The 26,022-nt window shown below is 53.7% G+C and overlaps 1 protein-coding gene and 1 pseudogene across 1 annotated transcript in view; one reads left to right on the top strand and one right to left on the bottom strand.

The window, feature by feature from the left end:
- Window positions 1-600: 600 nt before the first annotated feature.
- On the top strand, window positions 601-2,707 carry LOC125965572 (guanine nucleotide exchange factor subunit RIC1-like; annotated as a pseudogene).
- Window positions 2,708-3,604: 897 nt separating this feature from the next.
- Window positions 3,605-26,022, bottom strand: part of WNT7A (Wnt family member 7A) — a 67,772-nt gene continuing 45,354 nt past the window's right edge. Inside the window, exon 4 of the mRNA XM_004284322.2 lies at window positions 3,605-6,000. Within this exon, the coding sequence (XP_004284370.1) occupies window positions 5,521-6,000 (480 nt within the window). The 3' untranslated portion in view covers window positions 3,605-5,520. The remainder of the gene's footprint in view (window positions 6,001-26,022) is intronic.

Raw genomic sequence — 26,022 nt, forward strand, 5'->3', positions numbered from 1 at the left:
GGACCACAGGATTGGGAAGTCTCTGCTCATGGTAGACACTGTAGGTTTTCCAAGGCAGAGATAAACTGAGACATGGGGTGGGGGGCTTCAAGAAACTTCTGTATATTTTCTCCTCCCTTATCAGTCCACCCATCCATCTACCCATCTACTGACCCACCCACCTACACACCCATCCTTTATCCATCCATCTATCCATCAACTTGTCCATCCACCCATCAACTCATCCATCCATCCACCTACCCATTCATCCATCCACCCATCCATCCACTTATCCACCAACCCACCCACCTACCCACCCATCCATTATCCATCCATCCACTTATCTATCCATCCATCCATCCACCCACCCATCCATCCATCCACCCACACACTCATCCATCCATCCATCTACCCATCCACCAACCCACCCACTTACCCACCCATCCATTATCCATCCATCCATCCACTCACCCATCCATCCACCCACCCATCCATCCATCCATCCATCTACCCATCCACCAACCCACCCACTTACCCACCCATCCATTATCCATCCATCCATCCATCCATCCATCCATCCATCCATCCATCCATCCATCCATTCATCCCTCTACCCACCCATTCATCCATCCGTCCATCCATCCACCCACCCACCCACCCACCCATTCATCCATCCATCCATCTACCCATCCACCAACCCACCCACTTACCCATCCATCCATTATTCATCCATCCATCCATCCATCCATCCATCCATCCATCCATTCATCCCTCTACCCACCCATTCATCCATCCGTCCATCCATCCACCCACCCATTCATCCATCCATCCATCCATCCATCCATCCATCTACCCACCCACCTACCCACCCACTTACCCACCCATCCATGATCCCTCCATCTATCCATCCACTTAGCTGTCCACCCATCCACTCACTTATCCATCCATCCATCCATCCATCCATCCATCCATCCATCCATCCATCTACCCATCCACTGACCCACCCACTTACCCACCCATCCATTATCCATCCATCTACCCACCCATTCATCCATCCATCTACCCATCCACTGACCCACCCACCTACCCACCCATCCATTATCCATCCATCTACTCATCCACTGACCCACCCACCGATTATCCATCCATCCACCCATCCACTGACCCATCCACTTACCCACCCATTCATTATCCATCCATCCACCCATTCTTCCATCCATCCATCTACCCAACCACTGACCCACCCACCTATTATCCATCCATCCACTCATCCACTGACACACCCACCTACCCACCCATCCTTTATCCATCAAATTATCCATCCACCCATCAACTCATCCATCCATCCACCTACCCTTTCATCCATCCACACATCCATCTACCCATCTACCAACCCACCCACTTACCCATCCATCCATTATCCAACCATCTATCCACTTATCCATCCATGCTCTCATCCATGTATCTGTCCATCCATCCACCCACCCACCTACCCATTCATCCACCCACCCATCCACTCACTCACCCATACACCTACCCATCTACTGACCCACCCACCTACCCACCCACCCATTATCCATCCACTTATCCATCCACCCATCCACTCACTCATGCATCCATCTACCCACCGATTCATCCATCCATCCATCTATCTACCATCCACTGACCCACCCACTTACCCACTCATGCATTATCCCTCCGTCTATCCAACCATCCATCCACTAACTCATCCATCCATCTACCTATCCATTCATCCATCAACCCATCCACTTTCCCACCCATTCATTATCCATCCATTCATCCATCCACTGTCCATCCACCATCCACTCACTCATCCATCCATCCATCTACCCACCCACCCACCCATCCATGCATCCACCATCCACTGACCCACCCACTTACCCACTATCCATCCATCCATCCATCCACTTATCTATCCACCCATCCACTTATCTATCCACCCATCCACTTATCTATCCACCCATCCACTCACTCATCCATCCATCCATCTATCCATCTATCCATCTATCCATCCATCTACCCACCCATTCATCCATCCATCCATCCATCTACCCATCCACCAACCCACCCACCTACCCACCCATCCATTATCCATCCACCCATCCATCTACCCATCCAGCAACCCATCCACTTACCCACCCATTCATTATCTATCCATCCATTCACCCACCCATTCATCCATCCATCCATCCATCTACCCAACCACCAACCTACCCACCTACCCACCCATCCTTTATCCATCAACTCATCCATCCACCCATCAACTCATCCATCCACCCATCAACTCATCCATCCATCCACCTACCCATTCATCCATCCACACATCCATCTACCCATCTGCCAACCCACCCACTTACCCATCCATCCATTATCCAACCATCTATCTATCCACTTATCCATCCATCCATCTACCATCCACTGACCCACGCATTAACCCCCTCATGCATTATCCATCCATCTATCCAACCACCCATCCACTAACTCATCCATCCACCTATCCATTCATCCATCAACCCATCCACTTGCGCACCCATTCATTATCCATCCATCCATCCACCCACCCATTCATCCATCCACCCATCCACCCATCCATCCACTGACCCACACACCTACCTACCCATCCATTATCCATCCACCATCTACTCACTCATCCATCCATCCATCTACCCACGTACCCATCCATCCATCCATCTACCCATCCACTTACCCACCCATTCATTATCCATCCATCCATCCACTGACCCACCCACCTACCCACCCATCCATTATCCATCCATCCACCCATCCATCTACCCATCCACTTACCCACCCATTCATTATCTATCCATCCATTCACCCACCCATTCATCTATCCATCCATCTACCCAACCACCAACCCACCCACCTACCCACCCATCCTTTATCCATCAAATTATCCATCCACCCATCAACTCACCCATCTATCCACCTACCCATTCATCCATCCACACATCCATCTACCCATCTACCAACCCACCCACTTACCCATCCATCCATTATCCAACCATCTATCTATCCACTTATCCATCCACACTCTCATCCATGTATCCATCCATCCATCCATCCATCTACCATCCACTGACCCACGCATTTACCCCCTCATGCATTATCCATCCATCTATCCAACCACCCATCCACTAACTCATCCATCCATCTACCTATCCATTCATCCATCAACCCATTCACTTGCCCACCCATTCATTATCCATCCATCCATCCACCCACCCATTCATCCATCCACCCATCCATCCACTGACCCACACACCTACCTACCCATCCATTATCCATCCACCATCTACTCACTCATCCATCCATCCATCTACCCACGCACCCATCCATCTACCCATCCATTTACCCACCCATTCATTATCCATCCATCCATCCACTGACCCACACACCTACCCACCCATCCATTATCCATCCACTCATCTGTCCACTCATCCATTCATCCATCCACCGACCCACCCATCATTATCCATCCATCCATCCACTCACTCATTCATCCATCCACTCATCCCTTTACATGCCTACCCATCCTGACACCCACGTAAAGAAGAAAAAAATGGTCCAAGGGAAGAAGTCAACCAACTGTCCAGCCATTTTATTTGTCCATGCTGTGATCCAGGCCCAGTGCTAACATTGGGGAGTCCAACACAGCTTAGACACTGAGGGGCTCCCAGGGTGTGGGGCCATGGGGCTGTGGTCTCAGAGGTATCTGAGTTTCATCAGTGTCTATGGGCACGTAGTTCAGAGGTGCCATCTCTTGGTGGCTCAACACAATCACCAAAGGTCCTCGCTGTCTGCTTCACACCACGAGCTGTCAACCGCAAGCAGAGACAACCCGGGACCAGCAGATGCACGGGCACACAGCAACCTGAATCTCCCAGGCACATGGAGAGAGATACACAGATAGCTGTGTACATGCAGAAGCACACAAGACGTACACACATCAGCACCTGGGAGGTGCTCGAGGGTGCCGTCACATGGCAACCCCGAGCATCCGTAAAGTCTCTCTCTCTCTCTCTCTCTCTCTCTCTCTCTCTCTCTCTCTCACACACACACATACACACACACACACACACACACTCACAGGGAAATGCAAATGGACACACATTAGGACACCACACACTTCTGGAGGAGAGCTTTCCAGATTGAGAGGCACTCGATGTAGTTGGACCCAGTGTAGAGAGACCTCATCCACACCTCTCTCTGCCCTGGGTCTGTGACACCAACCAGCCATCCACTAACTCACTGCTGCTCGTGGGACCCCTCACCCCAGCTCTGCTGCCCCATAACTGAGGATACACGGCAACGGCAGGGCATCCTGGTGAGGAGCGGGCTCCCTTAGCTGGCTTCTGCTGAATGACGATGACCTGTCCCTGTGATGGTCATGTGATGCCGAGGGCAGGAGCCTGCCCACTACATGGCTCAACTCGAGGTCACTGCTCAGGGACCCTGCTCAAAAGGCCTGAGCTCAACAGGCTGTGGCCAGAGACCTGCTTCCTTCCTAGGGATACCGATGACACTGCAGCCCAGGCATCTGGGGCCACTTCTGCCCACAGAACTTGAGAACCCAGCCATGTGAAGGTCCCCGTGGGGCTGACCCCATACCCAGGCCTCGCCCCTCCTCACCCCAAAGGGAGTACTGGAATTAAGAAGAAGCACAAGCCATGGAATGATACAGGCAGACTCAATATAAATAAAATATTCATATAAAAATAGTCTCTTACAAAATATTCTCTCTTATCCAGTGGCTCACTTTCCAAAAGATGGAAACTGCTGGGAGTTTTAGTATTACCTTTCCTCTCTCTATATATTCCAAACTGGACTTTTCTAATGGTGACGTTTGAGCTGGGGAGGACTACAGGATGGGAAACGTATCCTGGAAAACGTCTCCATTTCTGGACCAGCTTAAATCTCTGGAGAATTAGCAGCAAACAGCAAAAAAATATAAGTGTGTGTGTGTATATGTCTACATAGGTATACAGGATGTCTGCCCTTGCACTTAAACATCTAGTGCGGCAAGGGGGTACTTGCGAAATCAACTAGTAGAAGTATCTGCAGAAAGAATCATTATGTACAGTGCTACTCAGCTCCTTGTCCTAGCGACAGAATTATCCCACAGGAAAGCAAGCGGTCCACTTTGATTGCAGAAAACGGATCCCGACGAGGTGGAAGGGTTCTTTTTAATTAAATAAATTAATATTATTTTTTATCAGAATAAATTGTTAAATATTGCTCTCTTGAGGCCCCGGAGTCCAGAGTTTCTGGTGCGAAGGCTCTGCTCCGGCCAAGGAGGCCCCAGGCAGCGTCTGGGGCCGAGGGAGCGGCGCTGGGTGTGGCGTGGACAACTCGGGGCCCTGGAGGGGTCCCCCGCAGGGGACCCCACAGCAGACAAGACAAGCTCAGCGCGGCTGCAGAGGTCTGGGCCGTGCCCGCGGCGTGGAGAGCGTCCGGTCCTCACCACCCCGCATGCGGCCAGTGGGGCCGCCGCCCCACCGCTCACTTGCACGTGTAGACCTCGGTGCGCTCGCTGCACGTGTTGCACTTGACGTAGCAGCACCAGTGGAACTTGCAGTTGCACTGCCACACGCGGGCGTACTGGTGGGTGTTGTAGCCGCGGCCGCAGCACATGAGGTCACAGCCGCTGGCCTGGGGGGCCGTCTTGTTGCAGGCACGGCCCTGCGTGCCCACGCTGCCCGTCACCGGGTCCTCCTCGCAGTAGTTGGGCGACTTCTCAATGTACACCAGGTCGGTGTCCATGGGCTTGCGGTAGGAGAGTGGCTTCTTGATCTTCAGGAAGGTGGGCCGCTTGTTGCGGCTGGCGCGCACGGGCTCCACGTGAACAGCCTCGTTGTACTTGTCCTTGAGCACGTAGCCCAGCTCGCGGAACTGCGGCAGCGTGGTCCAGCAGGTCTTGGTGGTGCATGAGCCCGACACGCCGTGGCACTTACACTCCAGCTTCATGTTCTCCTCCAGGATCTGCGGGGGTGGCAGGGAGAGCACAGCGCGTCACTGCGTGGCCGGCCGAGTGGGGCCCCTGCCCCGCCCGCCCCCTGCCCCGCCTGGCTGGGCTTGGCGTGTGTTTTTCTTTCTGGCGCAGGAAGCTGAGACCTGGATTCGAACCACTCTCACCTGCAGCCTTTGTGCTGTGCCTTCCCCAGGACTCGCCTCCCCTCCCTGCCAGCCCACCCTGAGTGGTCCTCATGCCGGCGCTTAGATCAGTTCAGGCCAGTCCAGACCACACATAGGTTCTCTCGGGGCTGCACAGGCTCAAAATCATTTTTGAACCAACATTTAAAAACCAGGAGACTTTCAAAGACAGACTGCCAGGTTTGTTGGCAAACAGAAAGCGCATCTGGCAACTCTGGAGTGATACTCAAATTATTTCATAACCAGTGCAGCTGGGCACTGACCTGCTGGCCACAGAGGCCAGCACGGCAGTCCTGCTGCATCTGGCTCCCCTCAGCCAGCATCATCGCATGGCATGATACCTGGAGTTCTATCAGCACCTGCCTCCCTCACGGGTCGGCATCCCTCAACTCGCCACAGTCCTTCCCACTCCCTATTGCTTCCCTGACCACAAGCTATGCTTTTTCAGAGGTCATCTGCTTTGATCACTTGTGGCAGCTTCTTTGATCACTTGTGGCAGCAACCTGAATCTCCCAGGCACACGGAGAGAGATACACAGATAGCTGTGTACATGCAGGAGCACACAAGACGTACACACATCAGCACCCGGGAGGTGCTCGAGGGTGCCGTCACATGGCAACCCCGAGCATCCTTAAAGTCTCTCTCTCTCTCTCTCTCTCTCTCTCTCTCTCTCTCTCTGTCTCTCTCACACACACACACACACACACACACACCCCACACACAGGGAAATGCAAATGGACACACATTAGGACACCATACCCTTCTGGAGGAGAACTTTCCAGATTGAGAGGCACTGGATGTAGTTGGACCCAGTGTAGAGAGATGTCCACACTGTTATGGACATCTGAGTCTGGGAACCCTGACTCTGATTTCACCTTCCCTGACTCCCAGCCTGGATGATGTTTTCCTTCTTCTGAGTTCCCAGCACCTCTCAGGCATCATCACAGCATGAGGGGCAGCATTGTACAGGGAGTGAAAAGCAGAGATTTGGACCCTGGGTTTAAATCCCAGATCTAACATGAACCTGCTGTGTGCCCTCAGGCAACTTGCTTCAGCGCAGCTGCAGTTTCCCCACGTGCAGAATGGGGAGGATGATAGTACTTCATTATAATCGTACAATGAGATGCTGGACAGAAATGAGGATGAACTTCTAACACACACAAGAAGCTCAGGTCTCTAAGATGTAATGTTGCATGAAAGAAGTTGGATGCAAAAGAGAATATACTGTGTGATTCCGCTGATAGGAAGTTCAAGGGCAGGCAAAGCTAACGACTGGTTTTCACTTAATCTTTATTTACATGTATAGGCAGTGGGCCAGAGATGGTCCACGTGCTGGATTTTGCTGAGCCCTGCTTTGGAATATCCCAGCAATAAAAGAAGACACCATTTACCAAACCCCCCATCGTATAAGATATTTATATTGCTTTCAGGGTTGGTTTGTTTGTTTTCCAATTTTTCTCCTCCCTCCTTTCTTTCTGTTTTTTTACAAACTGTATGTAATGTGTAAGGAGGTGTTTTTGGAACTAAAGCTTCTCCTACTTCCCCTCATCTTCAGCCTGATTTCATCCTAACGGACACTTGCTGTTGTGTGCCAGGCAGTGGGATGGGGATGTATTAGTGAACGTGGTTTCTGGGTCACTTTCCTGCTTCTTCATCCAGACTGCCAAATTGCCTTTGCCTGTTATATAGTGAAAGAGTAAGTGAATGAATGAGTAAGTGACTAGACATCTATTTGTCACCTGTGCACACCACACACTGGGCCCGTGCTTTTCTACGTGGCGTCTTATTTAACTCCATGGAGTTAGCGTGACTCCATTGAACAAGGCAAAAACCGAGGCTCGGCTGACTCCCGGAGCGGGTCTGTGAGGTGTTCAGGAACGAGGGTCTTACTGCCAAGGGGTGCGAATCGAGTGCTTGGTGGCTGCACGCTTGCTCTGTGACCTTGGGATTGTCACATCCCCTTCTGCGGGCCTCAGTTGCCTTCAGTGAACATGGAGTGAAGGCAATTCCATCTTTTCTGACAAAAGTTAGAGGGCTGGAACGAAATCAGATATCCCAAAATAGCCATTAGTTCTGCCTCTGGGTCTGGGCCTGTGCTGGTGCTGGGGACACAGAGGTGACAAGATAAGATTCCCGTCTCCAAGGATGGGCCCATGTCCAGGGTCCTCCCAACCCTAGATGCTCAGCTTCCAGGAGGAGGTGACCAGTGCTGGTCAGTATACTCAACAGAAGGGGAGGCCACGGTGTCTGCACTCAAGCCAGCGAGGCCGGGGCATCCGGAGTGTTTGGGGACAGGGATGGATTGCGGTCAGCTGAATGCCTGGTTCCAGGACACCTAGAGTGACAGAGCACATACTGTCCTGCAGCCTCCACACACGTGCAGCTGGTGGTGGGTGAGCAGCCCCCCCAGATCACACAGATGTCCCTTTTGGTCATCAGTGAGGAGATAGTTCCCAAATGTGACCATTCCGTGTTGGCCTAAAAAGCGTGGGGAAGAGCGAGGGGCAGAGGTGTGATGTGTGCCGGGGGCAGAGCTGGGCAGGCATTTCTGAGGCCGCACGGCCTGGCTGGTGGATCTTAGTGTGTCAGAGACTCCAACACGGGTGCCTGGGGGCAGGGGGCATTGAGAACAGATTCTGACGCTGAGTGTGGGTGAGGCCACACAGCACCTGGAAAGCTGAGATGCACAGAGCTGTGACTCAGAAGTGTCCCTTCCAGGATGTGTGCCCTAGAGAATCATATGCTTGTGCGCACAGGAAACAGGTTCAAGAATGTTCAGAGCATCAGCGTTCATTGTGGCTCCAAACTGGGCGGGACCTGATGTCCATCCACGGTTAAATGGATAAGCGGAGGCGTGTGGGCTCAGCGGGACACTCGAGGGCAGTGACCATGACCCGCTACGGCAGCAGAGGTCAACCTCAGAAATACAGTGGGGAGGGAAAGAGGCAATCGTGGATGATTTCCACAGAATGATTTCATGTGTATCAAGTTCAAAGGCGGCATAACTGGACTGTGTTGTTTAGGGGCACATACAGAGGCGGTGAGTGCAATGGAGAGGAAAGAAATGAGGGTCATAAATATCAAGGCAGTGGTTGTCCGTCGGGTAGGAGGTGAGGGGCTGTGGCGGGTGAGGATCACCCAGGGGGCGCCTGGGGTCCTGGCAATATTCTGTTCCTTGATATGAGTGCTTTAAAATTATTCTTTTAAATCCACGTGGATGATCTGAGTGCTTTTCTGCGTGTAAGCTGTACTTGCAATTTATAAAAATGCAGTGGGCACAGTAGCCCACAAGCACAAGAAAATACGCTCAGCATCATTCGCTCCAGGGAAATGCACATCAGCAGCACAGTGAGACACCAGTTCGCACCCACTGGGATGGCTACAAGAGGAAACACAGGTAGAACAGTTGTTGGCGAGGATGCGGAGAAAAGGGAACGAACCCTCAAACACTGCTGGTGGGAATGTGAAATGGTGCAGCCCCTGTGGCAGTGGCCCGGCAGTTCCTCAAAGTGTTGAACATACAGTTACCAAGTGACCCAGGGTTATGGTCGCAATGTCTGGGTCTCGCCCTCCCCACCCCTCAACTCATACGTTGAAATCCTAACCCCCAAAGTGATGGTATTTGGTGGGGCCTTAGGGAGGTTCTTAAATCATCAGGGTGAAGCCCTCGTGAATGGGATTAGCACCTCATAAAAGAGGCTCCAGAGAGACCCCAGCCCCTTCCAACTCGTGAGGACCCAGTGAGAAGGCCCCAGTTATGAGCCGGCAAGTGTGTCCTCATCAGGACTCAACCCTCATCTCGGGCTCCCAGCCTCCAGGACTGGGAGAAATCAATTTCTGTTGTTTCTCTGCCGCCCAGTCTGGGGCATTTTGTTGTAGCCACTCAGGCACACTAAGACACCCAGCAGTTCCACTCCTGGGCATATACCCAGGGGAAATGAAAACACACATCCACATAAAAAACTGATAAAACAAAGTTTATAGCAGCATTCTTTAAAATAGCCCCAAAGTGGAAACAACCCATATGACCACTGATGAACAGATAAATGAACCCAACTGATGAATAGATAAATGAAGTCCATCCGTTCAGCAGAATATTATTCAGCCCTAAAAAGGGGTGAAGTGCCGACACCTGCTACACCATGGATGGACCTTGAAAACGTGATGCTCAGTGAAAGAACCAGACGCACAAGACCACGTACTGCATAGCTGCGTTTATAGGCAATGCCCAGAAGAGGCAACTCTGTGGAGACAGACGGTAGACTAGTGGGCTGGGAGGAGGTTGGGGAAATGGGGAGAGACGGCTGAAGAGGGTGTAGGTCTCTTTTTGAGGTAAATTGATTGTGGTGATGGTTGCGCGTATCTGTGAATATATTAGTGTTGACCTGTACGCTTTGAGTGAGGGCATGGTACAGTATATGAATTAGACTAATTAAGTTGGCTTTTTAAGAAAAAGTCCCTGGTAGGATGTCGTGAAGAAGCATTGGGTTGTATTTGTGCGTCTGTGACACTGAATGTGTCCTCGGTGGTGGCCCCTGAGCAACGAGCCCCAGAGCCAGGGCCAGGCGCCCAGGCTGGGCAGGCAGCTGCCTTCCTCTTCTTCTGTGGCCGCCATGACCTGAGGCCGTGGCGGCATTTGTGTGGGCCCCTAATCAGATGACACGCGGCCCCTTCATGCCGCAAACTCTGCATCTTGAGAGCCTCAGTGATCACATTATGTCCGCATTAAGCTGGGCATAATCACAGCCGCCCTGGCCAGGGCTGGTCACCCAGGTGGGCACCGAGCCCTTTGCCCAAAGCAGGGGACAACAGCAGAGGAAGTGGGTGGGACAGAGCCACGCTGTGCTCCCACCGTGAGGCCAGCTGGCTCCCAGCTTCCAAGCTGCCCAGGGGGACTTCCGGGGCACCCCCCCTTACACCTGAAGACCTTGGGACACGCCGAGCACCTGCTGTGTGCCGGCACCATGCAAGGACTGCGGTCTCGGTAAAGTTAAGGCCATGAAGCTGCCGCCCTTGTAAAGAAGACATGCTGTGGGGAGAGGGGAGCAGGCACCCACTTCAGATAATAGAATAAGTGAGACGGAGAAGGTGGGAGAGGATCGGGGCTGGAGAGCGCGGGAGGAGGCAGGGGCGGCTACGTGACACTGACGGTAGGGGGACACCCGAGCAGAGGGCAGCACAGACCTGTCCCCTCGTTTCATCTCCACTTGAAAGACCGACTGAGGCAGGGCAAAGGGCCCGAGGCTTCTGCACAGTAGGGCCAAGGCCTTGCGGTGACCGGGCTACAGTGCAGGTGCCCAGGTGGCACAGGTAGGGGGGCCCATCCCAGAGGCTCTACCAACCATGTTAAGGAGGTGCGACTTTTTTTTATTATTCAGTGTTTTTTTGTTGAACTTTTAAGTTTTATATTTACGGAAAAATTGTGAAAATAGTACAGAGGATTCCCATACGTCCTGTATCCGGTTTTGCCTATGACTAACATCTGACATTAGTGTGGTAAACGTAAACTTATTAGTGTGGTAAATTAATTAATTAGCTAATATTAATTTACTATTATGAACTGAAGTCCATACTTTATTCAGATTCCCTTGGTTGATATGGTATGTCCCTTTCTGTTCCAGGATCCCATCCAGGCCACCGCACGGCATTTAGTCATCCTGTCTCCTTGGGCCGGGAGGTGGGGTTTTATTGTGTGTGGACAGGGCAGCCAGTGCTGCCAGGAGCAGGATTTACGATTTTATAAAGACCTCACGTTGTCTGTAACAAACCCACCACTCACGCTGGTGCTGGGGGACTGTGTGTGTGTGTGTGTGTTTGGGGGTGGAGGGTAATATGGGAAAGCTCTGTACCTTCTCCTCCGTTTTGCTGTGAACCTAAAACTTTTCTGAAAAAAGTCTATTTAAAAAAAAAAAAATCCCAGGAGAGAAGGAGGGAGTTTTTCTGGAGTCAAGATTTGGTTGTTTCTGCAGCTGACCGGCTGGATGTCCTCACTGGGCCTGGGTTTCCCCATTTTGAACTCAAGGGTTTGAAGTAAATGATTTACGAGGCTGCTTCTGACTCTGAGAATCCTGACCTCATATCCACACTGCTTTTTAACCCAGACCAAGCGTTTTCAGAGCTCTGACGGCATCTGGTAGTCTGACACCTGCTGAGAGATGGGCATATCCATCCCATTTCACAGGTGAGGAAACTGAGTCTCAGAGAAAGGAGGGGACTTAAGACCGCAGAGCAGGCTGGATCTCCTCCATACGTCTCTCCAGAGCACTCCCCACCCTTCCCCAGGAGGCTGGACCAGAGGGTGGCACCCCTGAGCTTGATCTAGTTCCCTGATGGCTATCGGTGAGTGGCCTGGCCCAGGGCACACCGGCCGAATGCAGCCGCGCCCCTTCCAGGTGGGTCTGGCCAGTGGAAGGCACTGGAGGGAGCCCTGAGGGCAGAGCAAAGTCCTGGTTAGTAGTCCTCCCGCTCCCCCCTGCTGGCCCACAGGGTGGCTGTGTTCCTCTAGCAGAGGTCATGGCTCCCACATCCTCTCTGTGAGTCCCCCTGGGTTCTAGCAGCCCGACCACCCTAAGGAGTAATGGGACCCCTGGCGCCAGCCCCAGGGTGCTGCACCATCCCCCTTGGTTCCTTTAACTTTGTCCTTTGTTTTATTAGCAACCTCTCCTTTACAAAACAGCTCTGTTGCAATATAATTCACATACCATACGATTCACTGTATTAAAGTACACGATTCAGTGGTTTTTAGTATATGCAGAGCTGTGCAACCATCACCACTAAGTTTAGAACATTTTCATCACCCCAGAAGAAACCCCATGGCCATCAGTAGTCGCTCCTGTTTCTCCCTTCCTCTCAGTCCCTGGCAACCACTGATCTACTTTCTGTCTTTATAGCTTTGCCTGTTCCGGACATATAAATGGACTCATACACTATGTGGCCTGTTGTGTGTCCAGTTTCCTTCACTCAGCATAATGCTTTCAAAGTTCATCCATGGTGTAGCAGGTGTCAGCACTTCATTCCTTTTTATGGCTGAATAATATTCCATTGTAGGGGTATGCCGCACTCTATCCACCCATTCATCAGTTGTTGGCCTGCAGTCTCTGTTTAAAACTCTCCCGAATTTCCTAGTCTGAATGTGCCTGTTGCATGGGCCCTGACCCCGGCGCTGCACACCATTCCTCATGGCAGAGCCAGGCACGAGCCCACCCTGGGACTCCCAGCCTGTCCTCTTTCCCCTTCGTCCACCTCTGGGCTCTGCACCTGCCGGCCCTTATCTGGAAGGCCAATCTTTACTGCCATTATAGAGGCTCAAACCAACAATTCCACCACAGAATATGTACCCTCCGGGGAGGCTCATGCATGTGTAAAATGACAGCCTCAGAGAGGCATTATCTGAAATATCAGAAGGCCGAAAGGATCTAAAGATCACCAATGGGGACTGGTTCTACAAATCGTGGTGCACGGAGAGACTGGAATGTCCTGCAGCTGCCGGAGAGAATGAGGCAGCCCTGCACTTTCTAGTGAGGTACACAGTGGAGAGAACGGAGGTGCAGGAAAGTATGCAGAGCAGGAGCTGTTTGTACGAGACAGAAAAGACCTGTGCGTGCGTGTTCCTAAGAACACAGAATAACATCCCTGGAGGAATACGTGAGACACTGGTAGGAGTAGCTGCCTCCGGGGAGGATACCAGGTATCAGGGGCCTTACTTTTCATAGGATTGTTCTTTGTACCATTTGAATATTCTACACTGTCAGAAAAAAAGTCACCTCCTCCACAAAGCCTTCCCTGATTGCCAGGGCAGTCGTTCACTCCCTCATGGTTTCCATAACTGTCCTGGGCTGTTGGGTAATTTTCACTTTGTCCCTGTGGTGACTGTCTACCTGTTAGCTTCCCCCATCAGGCCAGCAGCCCTCTGTGGTGGACATGGAGATATACCACCCAAACCCCCTTCGAGGGAGGTCTTGCTTCACAGCTACATGTAGAGATGTGCTGGTGAACAGACCCTCAAAAAAAAAAAAAAAAATGCCCTGTTTTGTAGTGTTTGCCAATTCCTGTGGGATACATCCTCCCACCATGGCCAATTTTAAGCTACTGGTGGTTTCCCAATCAGCTTGCAAATCTCTAATATTTATTTAATACTGCATCTTACGAGTGATAAGCCCTGGCACCAGCACACCATGGGACAGGGAAGGCTCCAGCTGTCAGATCCTGCAGGGTCTGTCCCAGCTCCAGATCCCTTCAGCCCTCTCTGGGGACAGAGAGAGGCAGGGGTCCCAAGGTCCGGCCACTCCCACCGCAGCTCCAGAGCACCCACCGTGGCTTTGCAGGCCAGCATCACGACTGCACTTCTGCCCTGTCCTGCTCCTCCCACCCTCTTCACTGACCCCTAATAAACAGCTTAGACCGAACTTCATCTCAGCCTCTCCTCCTGGAGAACCCTACCTGTGACACTCCTGGGGGGCTGGGGACATTCCCCTCCACCTCCTAGCCCCGGGCAGAGAGCCTGGCGTAGAACAGGTGCCGGCCAACTGCGAGGGGAAAGAAGGACCTACTGTGTGTCTGCTCTGATGTGCATTCATTCACTTGCTCACTCATTTTGCACTGAGCACCTACTGTGTGCTGCTGGCATCACTCCTGCTGTGGAGGCCCTGGGAGGACCATGATACAAACAGATGCTGCCCCTGCCTTCTCTGAGCCTGCAGACCCACACCAGAAGCAGCCATGGAATTAATACTCCCCCCAAATCTAATTACAAGTTGGTGAGTGCTGTGAAGGAGTGACACAGAGAGCGAAGAAAACCTGACCCAGGAGGAGCTGCTCTGTTTGCAGCAAGGGCCAGATACCAGGAAGGACATATTAGAATGAGCTAAACTCAAGACCATACAATGGAGAAAAGACGGGCTCTTCAATAAACGGTGCTGGGGAAACTGGACAGCTCCATGTAAAAGAATGAATTAGAACACTCCCTAACACCATACACAGACGCAAACTCACAATGGATTAAAGATGCAAATGTAAGACTGGATACTATAAAACTCTTAGAGGAAAACATAGGCAGAACATTCTAGGACATAAATCACAGCAAGATCCTTTTTGACCCACCTCCTAGAGAAATGGAAATAAAAACAAAAATAAACAAATGGGACCTAATGAAACTCAAAAGCTCTTGCACAGCAAAGGAAACCAGAAACAAAACGAAAAGACAACCCACAGAATGGAAGAAAATATTTGCAAACGATGCGGCCGACAATGGATTAATCTCCAAAATTTACAAACAGCTTATGTGGCTCAATATCAAAAAAACAAACAACCTAATCAAAAAATGGGCAGAAGACCTAAACAGACATTTCACCAAAGAAGACATACAGATGGCCAAGAGGCACATGAAAAGATGCTCAATGTCACTAATTATTAGAGAAATGCAAATCAGAACTCCAGTGAGGTATCACCTCACACCAGTCAGAATGGGCATCATTAAAAAGTCTACAAACAAATGCTGGAGAGGGTGTGGAGAAAAGGGAACCCTCCTACACTGTTGGTGGGAATGTAAACTGGCGTAGCCACTATGGAGAACAGTATGGAGGTTCCTTAAAAAACTAAAAATAGACCTACCACATGATCCAGCAGTTCCACTCCTGGGCATATATCCGTAGAAAAACATGGTTCAAAAGGATACATGCACCCCAAAGTTCACAGCAGCACTATTTACAATAGCCACGACCTGGAAGCAACCTAAATGTCCATCGACAGAGGAACAGATAAAGAAGACGTGGTACGTATATACGATGGAATATTAGCCATAAAAATGAATGAAATAATGCCATGTGCAGCAACATGGATGGACCTGGAGATTATCATACTAAGTGAAGTAAGTCAGACAAAGACAAATACCATAAGATATCACTCATATGTGGAATCTAAGATGATACACATGAACTTACAAAACAGAAACAGATTCACAGATTAGAGAATGAATTTATGGTTACCGGGGGGAAGGACAGATTGGGAGTTTGGGACTGACATGTACACACTGCTATATTTAAAACAGATAATCAACAAGGACCTACTATACAGCACAGGGAACTCTGCTCAATATTCTGTAATAACGTAAATGGGAGAAGAATTTGAAAAAGAACAGATACATGCATATGTATAACTGAATCACTTTGCTGTACACCTGAAACTAACACAACATTGTTAATCAACTATACTCCAATATAAAATAAAAATTTTTTTTATTCAAACTTGGAATAATATTTTTTTAAAAATTTCTATGGAACCTGAGAAAAGTGAAGAAACGTAAAAATGTAAAGGAAAAGAAACTAAAATCTTTCTAAATAAATACCTGACATTAAAAAAATAAAATCAAATCGATAACCAACAAGGACCTACTGTATAGCACAGGGAACTCTGCTCAATATTCTGTAATAACCTAAGTGGGAAAAGAATTTGAAAAAGGATACATGTACATGTATACGTATAACTGAACCACTTTGCTGAAACTAATGCAACATTATTAATCAACTATACTCCAGTATAAAATAAAAATTAAAAAAAAAAAATCAGCCAGACTTAGGGGGATGGGGCAATGGCAGTTCAAACCAGGGAAGAGCACACGCCAAGGCCCAGAGGTGGGAGGGATGCAGCCCAACCCCGAGAGGAACGAAGGAGACACGGCTGGGGCCGTGTGAGAAGAGATGGAGCGGGGAGGCGGCAGGGCTGGACGCTCAGGGCAGGGATGCACCTGGAGTACCTGTGAGCCAAGGGGCTTTCGTGCAGGGAGTGATGAGGTCTGACTGACACTCTGAAAGATCGTGCCAAAGAGAGTGGAAATTAGGTCAGAGAGTCAGAGTGGCAGGATGGAGATCCAGAGGGAATGTTCCCATCACCCAGGCCAGAGATGACGGCAGCTCCGATGAAGAGGGTGCAGTGGAGGGAAGAGAAGGCAATACTCGGTGGGGGAGGATTGCGGGGCCCAGGGGTGACTCATGGGCCTCTGATGGATACGGAGGCCGTACACTGAGACGAGGGACCGGAGGAGGGGCCAGGCTTGGGGAAGGGCTTGTGTTGAGGGTGTGATGAGAAAATTTGGGGCACAGTGAGTGGCCAGGAAAAGGGGCCTCTCGGGGAGCAGAAGGGTCTTTTGGTGCCACTGAAATCTGGCCCCAGCCAGCTTGGGTGTCCACAGTGGATAATCCCAGTCAGGATTCAGTCACCTCCAAAGACTAAATGAAACGTGTGGTTGAAAACAGCCAGAAGTAGGACAAACACCTATAATTTTTGGTATTAAAAAAAAATAAAGATTGCGGAAGCACAAGATAGGAGAGACTGAGAAAGACGGAAAGCTTTAGCTGACCACCAGAGCACTATGAACTCAGAGGCTGCGAAAAAGCCAACCATCCGAAGCCGTATTAACAGAGGTCTAGCGCTCACAACACCAGAGGAGATGGTCTTGCTCTATCGTTTCCAGAACTTGGCTACGCCCCAGCAGATAGACAGAACCAGAGCACACGTGGAGGGGAAGGGACTGGAGAGCCCAGGCTAAAGGAGCTGGAGCTGTCCCGCCTCGCGAAGGCAGTGTCTGGGGTCCTGGTCACCGCCCCATACATTCTGCAGGCCTGTCCTGGGGCAGGGTGAATAGGAGGGACTGTGTCTGTTCCGAGGACAGGACTGGGACCCCAGCTGGAGGGGAGTCATAGGCAACAGATCCCAGCTCAGTGAGATGCCAGCCGTCCCCACTAGGCTGACCAGCACTGGAGGGGCCGCCAGGGGGCGGGGGGGTGCTGGTGAGCACCTGTCCTGGGAGGGTGTGGGGTCTGCAGTGGGGATTCCTGAACCAGGTGGGGCAGGGCTGCTCTCACCCTGCTTCTCTGTCCCCCAGCCCAGCCCCAAACCTGTCTGGAGCAGTAGGAAGGATTTTCTGCATCGCTGGAGGGAAGAAAATCAATCTCCTTCTGACAGGTCCCCCAGGAAGTGCCAACAATGTACCAGGTGCTGCCCAGAGCCCAGAATTACCAGGGCGGGGCTCCCACGCCTGGGAGAGGCCTCCGGAGAAACTTGGCTCCAGAAAGATTCCTGATTCATTACACCCAACAGATACCATCAAGGTTGGCCTCCTGGGCTGTCCAAACTCTCGGGGCTGCCCAGATGATCTAGGGGTGAACTTACTGGAGGAGGAGGGGTTCTCTTACAGGGGAGGGAGGTCAGACAGCGACCTCTGGCTCCCACACGTCCCCGCCACATGGTGCTCCTGGGACCAGGAGCCTCTGTCACCTGCCACAGCATTCTGAGAGGCATCTGAGTATTAAAGCCAAAAGCTGTTTGCCAGTGTTGCATTCCACCGCCTCCCTTCACCTCTCCGCCAAACTGCAGTCCCCAGGAAAAAAACAGCCCAGGAGGATTTCCACCTCAGGGCAACCGGTCCTCCTACCTGCCCTCCTCCAGGAATGCACCTCCATTCATCCCGGCATGGCCCAGTCCATCCCAGCCTTTCCAGGGCCTCGGCAAATGCCACCTCTTCCTCAGAGTGCCCTGCCCGCGCCCCGCCTAGCCCCAGGAGGACTCCTCCAGCACGGACCTCTCCCGACCTCTCCCACTCCTGACGCCCTTCTCTTTGTGCCTTGTTTTACAGCGAGCGCAGCTGGGCCTCCGAGTTCTGCAAACTCTGATTCCTCGGTGAGCCTTTCCCCAGCCGCAGATGCTAAAGCAGTCCCACAGGTCATCACCCCCAGATCCTACGGGTCATCACTCCCAGTTCCCACGGGTCACCACTCCCAGCTCCCACCGGTCATCACACCTAGATCTCCCTGGTCATCACCCCCAGATCCCACGGGTCACCACCCCCAGTTCCCATCGGTCATCACCCCCAGTTGCCACAGGTCATCACCCCCAGTTCCCACGGGTCACCACCCCCAGTTCCCACAGGTCACCACTCACAATTCCCACCGGTCATCACTCCCAGTTCCCACGGGTCACCACCCCCAGTTCCCACGGGTCACCACCCCCAGTTCCCACGGGTCACCACTCCCAGTTCCCACCGGTCATCACCCCCAGTTCCCACCAGTCATCACCCTCAGTTCCCACGGGTCATCACCCCCAGTTCATACGGCTCATCACTCAGATCCCACGGGTCATCACCCCCAGTTTCCACGGGTCACAACTCCCAGTTCCCACCGGTCATCACTCCTAGATCTCCCCGGTCATCACCCCCAGATCCCACGGGTCATCACCCCAGTTCCCACGGGTCACCACCCCCAGTTCCCACGGGTCATCACCCCAGTTCCTACGGGTCATCACTGCCAGTTCCTACGAGTCATCACTCCCAGTGCCCACCGGACATCACTCCCAGATCCCATGGGTCATCACCCCCAGTTCCTACGGGTCATCACTCCCAGATCCCACGGGTCATCACCCCCAGTTCCCACAGGTCACCACCCCCTGTTCCCACGGGTCATCACCCCCAGTTCCCACGGGTCACCACCCCCAGTTCCCACGGGTCACCACTCCCAGATCCCTCCGGTCATCACTCCCAGTTCCCATGGGTCATCACCCCCAGTTCCCACGGGTCATCACTCCCAGATCTCACTCGTCATCACCACCAGTTCCCCCCAGTCATCACCCACAGTTCCCACCGGTCATCACCCCCAGTTCCCATGGGTCATCACCCCCAGTTCCCACGGGTCATCACTCCCAGATCCCACGGGTCATCACCCCCAGTTCCTACGGGTCATCACTCCCAGATCCCACAGGTCATCACCCCTAGTCCCACTGGTCATCACCCCCAGTTCCCACCGGTCATCACTGCCAGTTCCCTCTGGTCATTGCTAGGTATGAGCTGGTGACTCAGGCAAGTCAGGACCAATCAGAGTGAGTCCTGGGGATTTGGTGTGAAGAGAAGTCAAGAACTATTGGTAATTTCCTGCCAGAAGAACAGGATGGGATACCGAGGGCAGAGCTGTGGACAGCTACGGACAGGCATCTCGCAACGATGTGGGTCTAACTAAGAAAGCAGAGCTGAGAAACAGAGAATGAGGGGTGTGTGGACTTGGTTCCTGGGAGTATCATTTGTACCCTGGATCAAGCTGGCCCTGAATCCGTTAACCCAGGACCATTTGGTTCCATGAACTAACGTATTTCCTTTGTTTTTAAGCTGGCTTGAGTTGGGTTTCTGTCCTTTATGGATTAAAATGTCCTAACTGTCCCAGAGGTCCTTTCGTCTGTGCAGTAAGATGTTTTACATAGACCCAATAGCCAGTCCTTACTTCATGGGTTTGAAGTCACAGCAGGAAGCAGATCTGAGGGCCTTGGGGAGACCAGGCCCTGAAGGTGGAGGCTGCGGGTTAGCTGGGCATCTGCTGCTCTGTCCGTCTGACCCCCCCACTGTTGGCCAGCCTGACTCTTCTGCAGGGAGAGGTCAGTTCTGGGCCGTGTGCACCCCAGCTGGTGAGCAGTGACCCAGGCAGTCAGAATCAGTCTCAACATGGCAGCACACTGTGACAAAAGGCAGCCTGAAGCAGCGGAGAAGGCACCAGTGTCAGAGCCAGGCAGCCCAAGAACCTGCTTCGAATCCCACCTCTGGCCACCACACGCTGGTGATAGCAGAACTAGCCAGAGGGAACAGGGCACACCTCCTGTCTGGCCCTCCACGGCCTAACCACAGCTTGCCTGCTGCTGACCACAGAGGCTGAAAACACAGGGAACTACCTGATAAAAAGAGACCTGAGAGAGCAACTTCTTGTTTTCCGTCTTTGTATGCTGTGGTGTGAAAGCGTGATTCTGGGAGCTTAGGCAGCCATATTGTGATGCCGAGGCAAGAGAACCAGAGGCCAACAAGGTGACAGTCTGCAGACGGGAGGATGGGAACCAGCTTGGGCCTCGAAGAGATTGTTGAACGTCTGAAAGAAACTACATCCAGATTTTCATTTTGTAAGAAAAAGCCAGCTCCTGTCAATGAAGCCACATCTGGTTAAGCATTCTGTTACTTGGCACGCAAGCCTCTTCAGTGATCTGCTCCTTGTTGTAAAGTAGGAGCAATTCTTTCCTCAGAAGAAATGGTGGGGATTAAGGAGAGAAGGGCTATCAGGGCCTGGTGTGGCGCATCTCACACTATAGGCCCCTAACCCGTGAGTTCTTCCCGTTTCCACACAACGAATGCTGGGGGTGCCGGGGTGAGCGTGGCGTGGTGCTGGAGGGGCCGGGGGCAGGGTTATGGGGTGGAAGGAGCTGGCAGGCGCTGGTTCTGCTTCTGCCTCCACATTGCTGTGTGGCTGCGGGCAAGGCCCTTTCCTTCTCTGGGCCCCAGTTTCCCCTGCCTGCACAATGAAGGCGCCGGAGGGGGATTTCCAAGAGAGAAGACAGTGACACAGAAGGACAAGGAGGGCACATTCTCCCAGACGTTGCCAGGTAGGAGTCGACCTCTGGGTAGTGCGGTAGTGCAGAGACACGAGGAAGTGACCATCCCCCCGGGGCCACCGTGAGTGGCCAGTGGGCCCCCTGAAGCAGCTCGGCCCGTCGCCCTGCCTCCTGCCTCCTCCCACACGCAGATGCCTGTCCTGTTGTGACCCGCACCCGCAGCTCCTGCGGCGCGTCTGTGCTGCTGCCACCTGCACGGGAGAGCCTCCACGGTCACCTCCTCCTCCCTCACCCCATCTGCCCCACTCCCGGCAGCATCCTTGCCCGTCCGTGTTGCCGCTGTGCCTTCTCCCGCTCTCAGCTCCCAGCCACCCTCCCCCAGCAGGAGACCTGGCTCCCGAACCTTCTCCAAACCCACTCTCCACCTGACCCAAGGCAGCCAGGCCACCTGGGAGAGGCGGCACCAGCAGGGAGAACACAGAGAGCAGGAGGCATATCTGCTGGGTGCCGAGGCCTCCTCCTCCGGGGCTGTGTGGTTTCCACAGAAGGCCCTGCCTGGGCTAGACTCAGGGGACGCGGGCAGGAGGATGGTCCCCGCGTCCCGCTACTTCCCTCTTCCAGGGCTCCAGGCCCCAGCTGCCCGTGACCCAAACCACCTGCAACAACAGAGGCCAGCACTGGTCCTTCGTCCTCTGTGTGTGACACAAGGTGTCCCTCGCTGTGCACGTGCTACGGCCATGCCCTGTGCTGGGCCCCTCATGCCATCTGCCTAAGGAGCCCCACAAGGTGGGGGCCATGCTGGAGTCAAGGCTGAGGGCCTGGATGTGCTGGGCACCTCTGTGCCCCCTTCTCCGGCCCTGGAGGCTCACCTGTGTACCCTGCGCCCACAGGCTTCCTGTGCTCCAGCGTCTGGTCAGGCCCAGCCGGCAGTGGGGAGCAGGGAGTCCTGCAAGAGACTGGACGGCAGGAGGAGAGAAGGGCAGGGACATCTCTTCCCTGGATCCCCTCTCTGTAGGGCCACGTGGTGGCCGTTACCCCGTTCCTCTACCTGGGGCCACGGCTCCCGCCAGGTGGCCCCTCTCCTCCAGCTGCTCGCCCTCCAGTCCACAGCTCCCCTCTCTGCCCCACAGGCCCCAGGCAGTACGAGCTCCCCACGGCTGCCAGCCCCAGGTGGTGCAGCACCCCTCGGAGGACAGCCTGGATGCTACGTATGCCCTGTAAGTAACCCCTTCGTTCAAGTTCCTTCCGTGATCCCAACTGTGCCACTGACCAGACCCCGGCTGGGACACTGGGTGAGTGCCACCCCTCCACTGGCCTCGGTTGTGTCTCCTTGTTCAACAGAACACATCCAGTGGTGGCAGCATCAGGACCCAGTGACAAAGGCGTGGTGCCCGGCCGGAGGAGCCCTCAGGAAGGGCAGCTGTGTCATTATGGTGGTTAGATTACTGACGGCACTGCATGAACTCCCTGTGTTCTTGGATAAGAGTAGAGACAGCTGCTCACACAGAGGCCCATGCCTGCTCCACGCCAAACTGCCCTGTGTCATAACTTCCTGTCTGCACACCCATCCCTCCCGCCAGGCTGTGAGCCCCACGAGGGCAGGAACCGTGCCCAACTCCAATAAAAGCCACTGACAGCATCAGCTGGCATTCCAAGCTCTTAACAGACAGCAACTCGCTGAATCCGCACAGTAACCCTATGAGGCAGATTTCTCCCCATCATCCCCATTTTACAGGTGAGGAAGCTGAGGCACCAGGGGCCACAGATGGGAAGTGCTGGGCTGGTATGTGAACCCAGGCAGTCTGGCTGTAGCACTACGGAATGCAGCTGAACAGAAGGAAGGCAGGTGTGCCGGGATGGCGTTGCTCCCCCAGGCCACGGTCACAGGACTGGAGAGTGCTGTGGACGCCATGGTGCCCCCCCAGGTCCTCCTCCAGGACCACGCACTCGCTGCCTGGCTGCCCGGAGTGTCAGCCGCTGACACCCTCAGCCGCATCCCTCCTGGAACCGTCCTCCCATCACGGGAGGAGCCTCACCCGCGGTCATGGCCCCTCATCAGGGCAGCCCCGGGAGTGAGTGGCCTGGCCCAGGCCACTTTGCTCTGCCCTCAGGGCTCCCTCCAGTGCCTTCCACTGGCCAGACCCACCTGGAAGGGGCACGGCTGCATTCAGCCGGTGTGCCCTGGGCCAGGTCAATCCACTGGCTGATGCTGGGGACAACTCTAAAGGGCCATTCCAGCCCAGAGCCACTCATCGGACCAGCTGAAGCCTCTGTAGCTGCTGCATCACAGCCCAGCTTTGCTCCCACTTCCTGGGAAATGCCCTGCATGCAGCGGGCCTTTCCAAGGACGTTGACCTAAGACAACGTGGAAGCCAGCGGGCAGGCAGCCGTGGACACTGCCCTCACAGAACATACACAGGAGACGCGAGGTGTGAGCGCCGCCCTGGGGGGGGGGCTGCAGGCTGGGGGCCCAGAGCTGACAGCACCGCCCCTGCTCTCCCGCTGCCCCCGCCCCTCTTCCTCCTCCACCTGCCCTCCTCCTGCACGTCCATCCATCGTGAGCAGAAAGCTACCTTTCTTTCAGCTGCAGCTGTATTCCTCTGGGCAACTCAGATGAAAGAGGGGAAAAGACAGCTTTTTTTTTTTTTTAGTAAACATTTGGAGTATTTTCTTCTTGGTCACATTCTTTGAGTCACACTGGATGCACCGACTTCAAGCAAGTATTCCTGTCTGCCTCGGGTGGGGATGGCAGGGGAAGCTGCGTTCCACAGAACAAGGCCGCTGGAATGCAGCTGGGTTAGCCCGACGGCACGGGAGGCGTGGACTCCGGCCAGGGCCTCAGGAAAAAAAGGGGTGTCAACCCCATCCCGAGGGACAAGCTTCCTGGTTTAGACTGGGACCTCCTGTAAGGAGTGTTCGCCAGATCACGGCTGCTCGAACACTGTCTCTGGCTCCCAGTCTTCCGGGGGTTGAAGCCCAGAGTCCGTGGCCTGGCTCTCGAGGCCTCCACGAACTGGCCTCTGCCACCCCCGGGGTCTAGGGGGAACCGTTTCTTGGGGACCGACACCCCTCACCCCCAGACTTGTGTCTTTCTTGACGTGACTCTCACAGTCACCACCCCCGACACAAGCTCACACACAGATTCTTGGATGGTGGAAGCCAGCAGGGGGGGTCCCCATGAGGCCCCCCAGGGCCTGGGCAGCCTCTGCTGTGCTCGCCTGTACCCGGGGCCAGCGCGGCCCACTGTCAACGTGGAACAGACAAGCCCCACGGGCAACCCTGCCCCAGCCCAGCCCTGCCACCGCGCTGGCTGCGGCTCTCTCACCTGGGGGTGGCCTCTGACGGGGTCTGCCGCCCTGGAGTGTGGACTGCGGACTGAGTGAGGCAGTCAGGGACCCCAACTATCGCCTGAGGGGCAGGGAGGCCAGCGGGAGTAGGTGGAGCTATCAAACACACGCCCCTCCCGACCTCTGACGCATCAGCGGGTTGGCCTTGGCATTCATTCATTCATTCATTGACTCACTAATTCATTTTTCTACCACATGTTAATTTAATCCCTGGCCTGGGTGGGCCTGAGGTTGGTGGCCAGGTGGCAGAAAGAGGCCAGGCCCCTGCTCTCTGGAAGCTTACGCTCTTGGGGGATAAGGCAACCATGCATCCAAATGTCACATGGGCACGAGGCCAACGCCAGCCTCCACCATCAGCGGCTCTGAAGGAAAGCGCGTACCTGCCCCTCCTGTGGTCACAGTCCCCCAGCGGTCCCCCGCTCCACAGCCCAACTGGAAAATGTTTCCAAGACAATGGAAGAATCTGAGTCAGGTGGGGTGTTACAAAGCCCTGAGGGACTGTTCACGTTGCTCCGAGTACTAACGCTGCCACTGTTATGTTCTTAAAATCCTTATTGATTAGAAATACACAGTAGGTGAAATAACATCTTGTTGGATTCGCCCCATACCGTTCCAGTTTGTGGGAGCTTGGGGGCGGAGACTAGAACAATGCTGATGGCTGCTGGCCAATGCTGGGGTTCTGTGCTGGGTCCGAGGGGTCCCGTATCCCTCTCCACCTACACCCCGTGGTCCCGTACACCGTCCTCTCTCCACCTACACCCCGTGGTCCCGTACACCGTCCTCTCTCCACCTACACCCCATGTTCCCGTACACCGTCCTCTCCACCTACACCCCATGTTCCCGTACACCGTCCTCTCTCCACCTACACCCCATGGTCCCTTACGCCGTTCTCTCTCCACCTCCACCCCGTGGTCCCTCACACCTTTCTCTCTCCACCTACACCCCGTGGTCCCATACACCGTTCTCTCTCCGCCTACACCCCATGTTCCCGTACACCGTCCTCTCCACCTACACCCCATTGTCCCATACACCGTTCTCTCTCCACCTACACCCCATGGTCCCTTACGCCGTTCTCTCTCCACCTACACCCCGTGGTCCCTCACACCATCCTCTCTCCACCTACACCCCATGGTCCCTTACACCGTTCTCTCTCCGC

Source organism: Orcinus orca, chromosome 10, assembly GCF_937001465.1.
Source record: "Orcinus orca chromosome 10, mOrcOrc1.1, whole genome shotgun sequence".
In the NCBI taxonomy this organism is placed as follows: domain Eukaryota; kingdom Metazoa; phylum Chordata; class Mammalia; order Artiodactyla; family Delphinidae; genus Orcinus; species Orcinus orca.